General features: G+C 43.7%; 1 protein-coding gene across 2 annotated transcripts in view; it reads left to right on the top strand.

The window, feature by feature from the left end:
- The window catches only part of LOC137422991 (forkhead box protein K2), a 141,518-nt gene that overhangs the window by 47,346 nt on the left and 81,343 nt on the right, over positions 1 to 12,829 (top strand). The window contains exon 2 of one of the 2 annotated variants that reach the window (XM_068109729.2): positions 8,948 to 9,166. The exons of the other annotated variant lie outside the window; for it this stretch is intronic. Coding sequence (XP_067965830.2) covers positions 8,948 to 9,166 — 219 coding nt within the window. The remainder of the gene's footprint in view (positions 1 to 8,947; positions 9,167 to 12,829) is intronic. 2 annotated transcript variants of the gene reach the window in all.

Raw genomic sequence — 12,829 nt, 5'->3', positions numbered from 1 at the left:
TCCCACGGGAGTTGACCTTCAACATTTTAACACATGTTATTACACACCTTTACAAACATATTGGTGAAAATTTTTGGTAACAATTTAGTTAACAGATTTTCATATGTTTCCCTTACTACTGCAATCTTTAATACTTTTTATTTTATTTTATTTCAAATGAATGGTATATTTGAACACTGTAGAACACAAATCGCCTTGTTTTTATGGCAAAGAACACCTGAGTTTAGTTGTACTTGGGCAAAACTTTGCGCCATATTTACCAATAATGATAATTGCTGCACGATTTAAGGGCAGAACAACAGTGAGTCAGATAAAAATGGTGGCTCAGACGGAAATCGTGCTCATGCTCAGAAATATAGATTGTACTCGGAAACACATTTTTCTCAAGACTGCACAGGGTAAGGTGTTCTGTGAACTCTCTAGTTTTTCACTGTAGAAAGTTGAGGCCTTTCACTGTTTTCCACAAAGTCTCCCCTGGTGTCACTCCACTTGGTACCTCTGCTGTCTGCCCTACTCCAGCAACAGAGACTTATCTGAGTTTATTGAGCAATTCACTCCTGTCAGTGTTTGTAGATAATATGTGACATGCTGAATCAAGAGAATGTGTTTCTTGTCAAAATAATGCAAGGTGTTAACTTGTTTCTTGTGTCAACCAATGTGCACCCTACCCTTTGTTGGGGGGACAATTTCAGTATTTTGGAGTACACAGTGGCCTGCTTCACCTGTATGTAATCAGTGGTTTAACTTGAAAATTAAGCTCCTCCACTTATATGAGGAGTTGTAAGGTGAAATTCACTTGTTCAACCAACAGGGTAAACATGAAGACCGAGGAGCTTTCCGAAGAAGTCAGAAATAAAGTGGTGGAGAAGCTGCGTTCATGGGAGGGTTATAAGAAGATTTCAAAGTCACTCATTATCCGTTTGAGTATGGTGAAATCCATCATTAAGAAGTGGAAGACCTATCATACTACCCAGACTCTACCCAGATCAGGTCGCCCATCCAAACTCGGCAGCCGGGCAAGCAGTAAACCGGTTTGGGGTGTCGCTGTAAATCCAACATTGACTTTGAAAGACTGCAAAGGCTCTATGTCTGAGATGAGGGTCAGTGTTCATCACTCAACAATATCCTGTTCCCTTCACATAGCTGGCCTCGATGGACAGGTGGCAAGAAAGAAGCCATTACTGAAAAAGACGCATGTAAAAGCTCGTATGGTGTTTGCGAAAAAGCATCTGAATAATGATACTGCATGCATGTAGAGAAAAGTTCTGTGGTCAGATGACACTTTTTTGTTCTAAATTCAAAGTGCTACGGCTGGCGCAAGCCTAACACTGCACATAACAAGTCAACACCATCCCTATTGTCAAACCCCCTCCCTCCTCCCCCTCCCCCTTCCCCTCCACTCCCCCTCCCCTCCCCCCTCCCTCCTCTTCTCCCCTCTCCTCCTCCCCCTCCCTCCTCTTCTCCCCTCACCCCCTCTTCTCCCCTCCCCCCCTCTCCTCCCCTCCCCACCCTCTCCTCCCCTCTCCTCCCCCCCCTTCCCACGCCTCCTCCCCCCAAGCCCTCTCCCTCCCACACATCTCCCTGCTCTTAAATGTTATGTGCTCTCAAGTGTTTGTGTGCTTCCCATTCTCTTGTCTTCCGCTCCCTCTTTTTATATATTTTGTTTGTCTGGTTGATTTGTTTGTGAAGTAAATGTCAGCTCTTTCACGAGCCTCGATTCAGTATACAAAAAAACAAAAACAAACACAGTGGTGGCATCATCACGTTATGGGGTTGCTTTTCATCAGCAGGGACTGGCAAGCTTGTCAGGATAGAAGGGACAATTGACTGTGCAAAGTACAGGAGAATCCTTGATGAAAACCTGCTCGAGTCAGCTATGAATCTGAAACTGGGAGGAGATTCATCTTTAAACCGGACCATGATCCGAATCCCAAAGCTAAAGCCACACTGGTGTGGCTGAATAATAAGAAAATAAATGTTCTTGAGTGGTCCAGTCAACGTTCTGACGTGAACCCAATTGAACATTTATGGTGAGATTTGAAGATTGCAGTCCATCGACGATCGCCATCAAACATGGCAGAACTAGAGCAATTTTCACGTGAAGACCAGGCAAATATTTCACCACCTCACTGTAAAAAGCTGGGAGAGATATACCCAAAGAAGACTCATAGCAATCATTTCTGCAAAAGGTGCTTCCACCGAGTACTGACCTAAGGGGCTGAATACTTTTTCAACCAGTGAAATTTGATTTGTACATTGTTTTTGCAGGTATTCTTGACATGTAACCTCCTTCAACTAGAACAGTATTTAGTTTGATCTCTTCAGTTATGAATAAAAAAGGTCATTTTGAAAAATTGTTTCTATATAATTCGTAATTCATCCAAATGTGGCATTATTGGTACAGGTGTGAATACTTTTGCAGGCCACTGTGCATGAATATTTAACATCAAATTTTATAGTGACATATTTTGAATGTTTAAAAGGTTCTCAGAAAAAAAATGTACTCAAAATTGTCCAATACATGCCACCATTATATATTTTAAAATAATGTACACAACTTTAAATAATGAATAATAAATTAATTATTTGTTAATTAATATACAGTACTTATATACTGAAAAATATTAAATATTTTTGACAATTATTGTACTACTCTGAGCATATCATTCCCATAGATTTTTGTACGGCTCTCGCAGATACGAGTCGTAACCCTGCGCTTGCGAAACAAAAAGCAGAGTTAGGCGATCGTTTGCGTCGTACGTGTGGCATATATGTACGTGTGTGTCTGCATTTAAAAATAAAATTTCTCAGCAACCGTTGGCCCGATTGACACGCAATTTTCACCATAGGAGCGCCTCCGTGGGTAGAATGTTTTGTTTTTAATTATGACGTCATAAGTCACTTGGTATGGACGCCATATTGGAAAAACGTTGGTTGCACCTCCATACCTCTAAAGCCGCTCAATGGAAAAAAGTTGAAACGAGGCTCATTGTCAAGTACTCCCCATGGGGAATAAGATATGTTCATGATGATGTCATCAATGCCTTCAGTATGACCTCATAATTCGACAAATACAACGCTTAGTCTGATCAGTTTTAAATTTCTTGAGCGTGATCTACGGAACAATTATATTGGAGAATGTAAATTTATGATGTCATCGCTCACGTGGTCTGGCAGCCATATTGGATCAAAGAAAAAAAAACTCTTCAAAAACAAGATTTGGCTCACACCAAGTTGACTGTGTGGGGAAAGTATTCTATGAATATTGTTATGTCTGGCGGGGTAGTGATATGTAGAGCAGATAGAGCTGAGTAGGTAACATGCTTCGAGGTGTCGTGGTAAGGAATCTGACCCTGTAACAAGTTCTTCATGTGTAGGCATTTTGTCGGGTAAGGAGTATACTTGTGAATCTACCAGGAGGTTCGTGTGTTAAGTAGAGTTAGGGATTAAAGAGTAGCGCCCCTGTGTGTCCTCACCTGGTTAGCCAAACCTTTGTCCCTTTTGGCACTGCACACCACATAGACATTCCGACAAGTCCTTAGTGCAACACTAAATAACAACCTCCCCCTGACATGACTTAGGAAGAAAACCAGGCCAGGACACCGCCGCATGGCCGCCGCCATTTACACCTCTGACAGGCCTATCCACCTTGAGTACCACGCGCTAGGACCAAGGACAGAGAACGAGTGTTGGGGTGGCGCGGTAGGAAGGGGCCTGAGCGAGCCAACGAGTCGGTGGAGGCCACTGATTGGGTGGCGTGCCAAGGCTGACGTCACCGCCGCGGAGTGATAGAGGCACGGCAGGACTTTGGTCAGAGAGAGTGAGTGAGTTGCGCAGCAGTTGGTTCGCGGTAGTTGGTTCAAAGGACGAGAGTGAGTGAGTTGGCGAGTAGAGATCAGCGAGCGCCGAATGCAAGTCTGCGAGTGAGTTGGCCAAGAGTTGGTTCAGAGCAGTTGCTCCTGGCAGTGAGTCTTGAGACGCGCTGGAGTGCATGCAGTTGGCAAGCAGGGTTGAGCTGGTTGGCACGTGAGCAGAAGAGGAGTTCGCAGCACGAGTTAGCCCGAGTTGGGCTGAGGTGTAGCCCGAGTGGATTTCGCTTGCTTTTGACCTCGCTTGGAGCCGCTAGCCTTTGTTGGACGCGCAGCGCTTTTCCTGCTTTGGGGCCTCGTGTGCGAACGGAGTGGGCGTTGGCTCGGGCCTTCGCGTTGCTGTGGTGCTTGGAGCAAGGCCTGGGGGTGCTCGGAGGCGGTCGGAGAGGGCCACGTAGGACACCGAATGGGGCCCGTGTTGGACGGCAAACAACTGAAGACGACAAGAGCCAGATAAGCCCGAGCTCCGCGATTACATTTTACACGACGAGACAATTATTTTCCTTTAATCCATCCCCCCGTCTGTATTTGTTGAGTCTGGTGTGTGGGATCCCGAATATAGGATGTAGGATATTTTATTACCGGCGCGTGCATTTTCCTGTCCTTGCTATTATTTTGAATAAACCCTTGTATTATTTTCCTTTCCCATTCAAATCTGTGGCCGCTTGAGTTGATTGCCCCTACAGGGTCGGAGTGTCGCAGTTAAGCGCTTTGCCGCAGCCTCCATTTTCTTTCTTCCTCCCGTGCGACATATAGCCGAATCCGTGTTTGGTTGTTACCTCCGAATAAGACCGTTGAGGCCATCCGCGACTCTGCTGTTAACCGGAGTTGCGCGACAATATCACCTAGTTTTAGATTTGTTTACACCTTTTGAAACTTGGAAATATTGGCGACACAAATGCTTTTTAATGTTTGTAAGGTTCAAGTAGCTGTGTTGTCGGTAAGAATGCAAGTAGTGTTGTTGATGATTTGCTACATCTGTTTGAGCATCTCATTTCCTTCGTTTTCTTATTTCCAATTTTGTGTTTGGCAGTACAGTAACTGTTGAACACAAAATTTGGGACTTGGTACTTGTTGCTGCTGTGACGTCAGTGAAAACGTCACTGAACTACAAATGTGAACCGCAGTGTGATTTGGGGGTGGGAGGGAGGATAGTTAAATAAATAGATGTGCTGTCCATTCCGTCGGGCAGGCTCTTGCCCTTTTGGGTCTTATTTCTGAGCAGGTCCTGGCATCGTGTTTCTACGATGCACAATCCACCTTGGTCACCTTGGAAATTGTTGGGATTCAAATGCAATCCTGCTCCATCACCTCTGCCTCAATGTTAGCTGAAGTGGTCCATTCTAGAGCCTTAATCGTCATTTAGGAAATCTATTGGTGTGACATTTTCAGAACTTTAAATTACTGCATTAAACCATTTTACCCTCGCCAGAGGACAGGGTATTGCATTTGAGTCTGTTTGTCTGTTTGTTTGTTTGTCCACACAGAATAAATATGATTTTCTCTGCAACCGTTGGTCCGATTGGCAGGAAATTTTCACCATAGGTGCAACTCCACCTGTAGAATTTTTAAATCATAATTATGACGTCATCGGTCACGTGGTAGGGCCGCCATCTTGGAAAAACCGAAAAACTTTGTTCCTCCCTATCTCCAAAAGCGTGGCAAAGAAAAAATTGAGACATTGCTCATTGTAAATAATTATCCATTGGGAATAACATGTTAATGATGATGTCATAGGTTCCTTCATTATGATGTCATAATTCGAGAAGTACAAAACTTCATCCGATCAAGATGAAATTTCATGACCGTCATCTATGAATAAATTGGTAGAGAAAAAAATTATGACGTCATTGGTCACGTGGTTCGGCCGCCATGTTTGTTTTAACTGAAAAAGCCTTAAAAATCACTAAAAACACGTCCTGGTGAGGGTCTGCAATCTTTGATTGCCCTATGTTGTTGTACCTGCACTTGGTTTGGAATTTTTGTTTGAGTACATCCTCTGGGTTCAATTACAATATATTTTGTTCATTTGTCGATTGTCTGTCATGGTCTTTAGATGGTCAAGCTCCACCATGAGCCTCTAGTCGAGAGTATATAAAAAGAAAATTACTCAGAAAAATTGACGAATAAAAAGAAAAGAAAATTATAAAAAAAAGTCTTTGCTCGATATATTCTTCAGAGGAAATCTCAGCCACAGCTGTGGTGCACAGGTGGTTTTTGCCGAGTGTTAAGGGAGGTTAGTGCAGCCTGTCCAAATTCGCTAACATCAGTCACTCACCATACACCTACAACTACGAAAAAGTCTTTCATGAACCAACTGGCCAGGCCTGACGTTCGAGTGTGGAGATAGCAGGAATTTGTGATGTGTCCAGGGTGGTTGTGATAAGTCATCAACTCATTGCAAAAGGCACCTTGGGATCTTTGACATCAACTAGCTAAATACTCGCAGATGGGACACCCAGCTTAAAGTCCACCCGACGGACGGCACACGTTTTTGATGCAACACGAAGCCTGCGAAGCACCAATCCGACAGCTCATTGTCCGGCCTGGAATGAAACCCAGACTAGACAGCCCAACAGACTAGCTGGCCTACCTCTCCAGCATCCCGTCGGACTCGCTCACGATACACATGATGACAAAATCAAAACGAATGCAAATGCACATTCATGAAATTGTCAGGCACTTGAGTTTGTGTCGAACTGGCAAATGTGTGATGCTTGTGTAGCATTTGCGGTGTCTTTGAGTCCGTAAAGCACTATGTATTGTGGTTGCAGGTGCATGGTTACGAAGTGCAGATGTGGAATAATGCCAACTCCTTTTGTATTCATGGCAAAGGGATGTGAATTAAAACGTGTTTTTATTTACCAGAAAGCTATTTTATATTTTAAAATATCCACATATATGTGATGTTTCATTGACGAGCAGTATGGACATTGGGTTCTTTTTACTGCAATATGTTGTTTGAAGACGTTCATTGATTATTCTTCATTCATTAATCTATACTGTATAATCAAACTTCTCCCTGCCTTGTGATGTCATGCCAATTATTCCCTTTCATGACTCCCTCGCTGGATTTGCGTGTTGCTTTGGCTCTTCTGCTTCTGCAGCACTATTTTTGTGCTGCTGATTTTCCACCGCTCTGTACACCGCTTACCTAAACTCACTTACTATCTTACTGTAATTCACCAAATGTCCGTCCGTCCGTTCGAAGGTACCGCAAAAACTGCTCAACCGATCGCAACGATATTTTGGGTGGGTATTCCTGGGACCCCTGGGAGTAAAATGGGCTATATTGTTTTCCAAATTTTCCAAGTTTTCCAATTTGACAGTTTTTCCAAACACGATGGAATAATATTTACCAATATGAACAGTGATGTGGCTTTTGTTGAAATTCTACAAATACTGTTTATTCTACGTACCAGGAGAGAGTAGATCGACTCCTGACGAACTCTTCCTATATAAACGTGCAGCTCCGAAGTAACATGGCAGCGTGTGCAAAGCTACTGAGAAACAGGTGTAGCGGCCGCTTCCGTGTTACAGATTCGGCGCACACTCTTCACATAAATGTGCGACTGAGAAAGACGAAAGACGTGTAGCGGCCACTTCCGTTTTGCAGAATTCAATCTTTTTTCAAAATGGGCGCCATGTACTGTTTAGATTTTGATGATTTGTGTGTGATATGATTCAACGGATGTTTATATGAATCGTTTAAAATAAAAAAAAGCCTCCAATTTCTGATATTTTGCCTTTTCATTTGGGCTTCCCAATTGAATCCCCACCCATAGGGCGGGTACCGTTGCTAGTTTCAATAATACTATCTTCTATGTACAGGGTGTTTGTGCACACCATCAATACACCTCAATGTGAGCTCCGTTTGTCGTGAGCAGGACATCAAGGCGGTACACGAGCTCTTACAATGTTCGGCGCAGCATGTTTGCCTTCTGCAAACATGTGTTACGTATTACCTCCCCAAACCCTGGTTACGGTGCACCTCTGAGTCTGGAGCGGGGACACGGCAGAAAGATTTGTTGTTTTGCGTGTTCTAATAAACCATGGTAAAACCACACCAATGCAATTGGAGAACAGAACAAGTAATTGTATTAAGAACTCTCACATGCACAATAATAACACTATTAAAGAAAGTACAATGAAAATATCACTTGCATCAAATGAACAATACATATGATGGTACCATCATTCCCCAATGCTCTCAAAGCAATGAACTCACGATACGCCAAACGTGAGTGGGATGTAACATTCCCCAAAGTCCATGCACAAATCACCACGCTGGTTGAAGGTCGAAGTCGTGCAGAACGGCAAAACAACAGGCAGATATTGGCGCGGCTGTGGATGAGGAGTTACGAGGTGAGAGGTCGATGTGGGAATTGATCCGATAGGTAAACCAACGGCAATCAACACGATGAGGTCGATACGGAAATCCCAACGGCAAAACAAGATGCACCAAGCGGACAGCCTCTTCTTCTTCTTCGAGGACAAAATGGCGTATCCAACGACGACTCACACTTGGTGATAAAACCTGAGACGCAGGTTTAATTGCACTCGCAATATATGACGATGTCGCAAACCATCCCTTTCACGGGAAACCTCAGCTCATTCGCGACCAATATATAAAAACAAGTCCGCTCGCAGCCTCGACATGACTCACAGCTCTCTCCTCCTCTCTCTGCCCATATCGATCTCTCTTCTTCCGGTCTCTGTGCCGCGTTTTCCTTTTTCCTTCACAAACATTTTTTTACCTTTTACTAAAGGCATCTCCATTTCACACAAAAATCTTAACAACAATATTATCTGAAACTAAAAATCCTACAACTATATAATAACAACAAAGGCGGAAGTGACTGATCCGTAACGCATGCGAGTGAAAAACATGAAACAAATGAAAAACAAACAAGTGAGCATGCAGCTGTGATCCGAGAACGAATATGTTTATTGGGTAACATAATTATTTAAGTTTGGACGAAATGCCAACATAACTTGTGAACAGCCTGATGAAGATGATTCTTCCTCCCAATCCTTCCCCATGACCTTATTTATTTCCATCTTTCCTTTCACACCAGCTGTACATTCCGTTTTCCAAGCACAAACATCCGGCTCACCTTCCTCGGCCCCAATCGAGACGATGGCACCGAGGCCGGGGAGGTCAAGACGACGCCCGTCGTGAGGCCGCCATCGCCGCCTGTCTCTGCACCGGTGACCGGCCCAGCAATCGAGAGCGCCGTTGCTGAAATCTCCCCCGACCTCACGAGTCCCGTCCCATCGCCCACCGGAACTATCAGGTCAGACATTCCATCATTTAACCAGGACACAGATTAGAGAAAGCAGTAGCATGTGTGATGCAGCTAGGGCTGGCAGGATGGCCTAGAGATACGCACACTCACCTCTAAGATGTCTAGCATGGGTTTGAATCCAGACCCAGCTATAAACTGTCGTCCTGGTGTTTCACAGGCAGAGTGAACCATCGATGTGTGTGTCGTCCCTTGGGTGGACGTTAAACGTGTGTCCCGTCTGCTGGAATTACGAGGGTGATGTTAAAGATCCTACGGTGTCCTTCGCGAAGAGTAGGCGAACTATCACCAGCCCCATGGCCAAATTCCAAATTCCTGCCCAAACTACTACTGTATTGGCAATGGCAAACCACCCAGTATAACCCCTGCTATGAAACTTCTTCAGCAGCGGTGATACTGTAACAGAGTATGGTAATGATACAGCTTTGGGTTGTAGCTTAGTAATTGCATTTTCTCCAGGTTATTGAAATTTTACTTTATTGTCAAATCGATTTTTAAGTGAATTCATTCAGTTTCAATATGCTGCCCTGCCACGAGTGTCTGAGTACCTGTTTACTTCACTTTTAACCGTGGTTTGATTTGTAACAGGCACCTCAATGGTGTAGACCTGCCACCCATTTTGAGGACAGCTGCTGTACGATGAGGCACCCACTCCACCAGGGTGGTGTAGCATTCGTGTGTAATTTGAGGCCATTCCACACTCAATCATGGAACAGCCTAGGATAGTGTAGTGTTACAAACACATCATTGTAGTTGGTCAAAAGTGTCGCTTCCAGGTTGCGAAATTTATGATCTTGAGCGACTTTGTACTCATTACGTTTATGGAGAAGATGTTATTACTCATTGTTAATGTTAGATTAAGGCTGGAGACATTATGTATGTCCCTGTACGATCTTCCATTGTGCGTGTGTGTGTGTGTGTGTGTGTGTGTGTGTGTGTGTGTGTGTGTGTGTGTGTGTGTGTGTGTGTGTGTGTGTGTGTGTGTGTGTGTGTGTGTGTGTGTGTGTGTGTTCAGCTTAAGGAGCTTGTGAAATGCTTCCTGCAAAAGAGATGGGAAATTGTGCTTTTCGAGATAGCTACGTCAATGAGTCCCATCTCATGTTGTCCTTTGTAAAAAAGGGTAGGGCTGAACGGTGTCATATGGACACGACACCTCACCCCCCCCCCCCCCCCCACCACCACACTGATGGGCATTTGTTGGTTGTTGAGGTTGGGATCGGTGAATGCCCTGTTGGTGCAGACTGATGGAGAAGCCATTTTGTATCTTGTTTTGTATCCATTTCTGAGAAGCCATTTTGTATCCATCGAGCCAGGCACACCAAACTTGCGCTCATGGTGCATGAAGTGTAATTTGTCCATTTTAAAATCAAGCTTTCTTTCTCTGCACCCAAAATGGAGATTATATTACCTAATGCTTTATTTTCATTCTTCCAATGCATCAGAATAAGCACACAATCAGACTGGATTGATTTAACCTTAAACCATATTGCAGAAACTGCAGCAAATGAAGTGTAAATGAGCGTGTGAGTAGAATACACGACCGGTCAAAAGTTTTTGAACACCTGAGTTTTTCCAGTTTTTATTGAAATTTAAGCAATTCAAGTCCAGTGAATAATCTGAAATGGTACAAAGGTAAGCAGTAAACTGCTCGAGGTTAAAAAAAAAAGTTTAGCTTAGCAAAAACGGGAAAAGAATGTAAATTGCACAGTTATATTTAAAAAAAAAAAAAAAGCCTTCTTCAGGGAACAAGTAATGGGTTAACAACTTACAGCTGTTCTGCAGCAATGTAAGTAAATTAAGCCTTGAAAGTTGATGCAAACAATTCCTACAGGTGTCCCAACCTCTGCTGATTACTTGATTACAAACCCCCTGTCTGTATAAAAGCAGTATTGGAACAGACTGTTATTACACCCTCTGAAGCATTATTTGGACAATATTGCACTGCAGGAAGTAGTATTGTAAACTGGAGGAAACTCTGACAGGAAGAGGTCTGGCAGACCCAAAGCCACAACAGAATCAGAAGACAAGTTTCTGAGAGTCAACAGCTTGCGTGATAGGCGGCTCACAGGACAACAGCTTCAAGCACAGCTTAACACTGGTCGAAGTAAGCAAGTCTCAGTTTCAACTGTGAAGAGAAGACTTTGAGCTGCAGGTTTGACAGGTTGAGTGGCAATAAGAAAGCCATTGCTAAGATGGCAAAATAAGAAAAAGAGGCTTGCCTGGGCCATGAAGCACCGCCAGTGGACTACTGAAGACTGGAAGAAGATCTTATGGACCGGACCGATGCATCAAAATTTGAAATCTTTGGTTCTTCACGCAGGGTTTTTGTACGCCGTCGAGTCGGCGAAAGGATGGTTCCTCAGTGTGTGACACCAACTGCCAAACATGGAGGAGGAAGCGTGATGGTCTGGGGCTCTTTTGCTGGATCCAGAGTCGGCGACTTGCACAGAGTGACTGGCACCCTGAACCAAAAGGGCTACCACAGCATTTTGCAGCGCCATGCAATACCCTCTGGTATACGTCGAGTCGGTCAGGGGTTCATCCTACAGCAAGATAATGACCCTAAAAACACCTCCAGGACATGTCAAAACTACCTTCGAGGAAAAGAACAAGACGGTAGGCTTCAAATCATGGAATGGCCAGCACAGTCTCCAGATTTAAACCCCATCGAGCTGGTTTGGGATGAACTGGACAGAAGGGTGAAAGCAACCTACAAGTGCAACACATTTGTGGGAACTTCTGCAACAGTGTTGGGAAGAACTTCCCGAACAATATTTGATTTCCATTGTAGAAAGAATGCCACGAGTGTGTTTGGTGGTTATATCTGCAAAAGGTGGCTACTTTGCTGAGTCAAAAATTTAAATTAAATTTTGTTAAACCAAATGATTCTACTATTTCTTTTTTTATCTCCAATTGTTTATTTGTTCTATGCTTAATTTCAGAGTACATTGAGACATTAAACTGCGTAAATTTCAATAAAAACTGGAAAAATTGAGGTGTTCTAAAACCTTTGACCGGCAGTGTAAACACATCGGTCGTGGCAGAATGCAGACATTTGAAAGAAGTGCAAAAATGAAAGTGAAGGACAGAAATTGAGGCACACCATTCATGCGAGATGCGCACACCTTCAAGAGAGTGGAGAATTAGAAAATATAACAATTGTGAATGAAAAGATTGATTGAATGATTGTGTGCTCTTCCTGAAGTCAGGTTCTTGGATGCTTGGAAAACTGGGTGAAACTGGCTGGTTTGCCATTGCCTTGTCAGGGCAGAAATTTGTAATTTTAGCAGGATGCCGGTGATAACTTGCCTATCTTGGCAAAGGACACCATGGGATCTTTAACATTCACCAACTAATAATACCAGACGGGACACCTGACATGATGTCCATCTGGGGTATGGCACAAACACTGATTAAAAACCCCTTCCTGCGAAACACCGACATGACAGTTTATAGCTGGGTCGATACAACCCCCCCCCCCCCCCCGCATCCCCCGATCCCCCACTCCCGCCCCACTGTTCTGTTTTGAGTGAAATAAACTTTATTTAAATACAAGTTGCACTTCCTCCATTGCTGCTGTTATTCTATTTGAGGAGTGAATAATAATGTGAATTACATTATTTTTATGCCTCCGGTGACGAAGTCGCGGAAGGC

The sequence above is a fragment of the Myxine glutinosa genome, chromosome 3 (assembly GCF_964187855.1).
Source record: "Myxine glutinosa chromosome 3, kmMyxGlut1.1, whole genome shotgun sequence".
Classification (NCBI taxonomy): Eukaryota; Metazoa; Chordata; class Myxini; order Myxiniformes; family Myxinidae; genus Myxine; species Myxine glutinosa.
The sequence above is the reverse complement of the archived record's forward strand: the minus strand, read 5'-3'. Positions and strand labels throughout refer to the sequence as shown.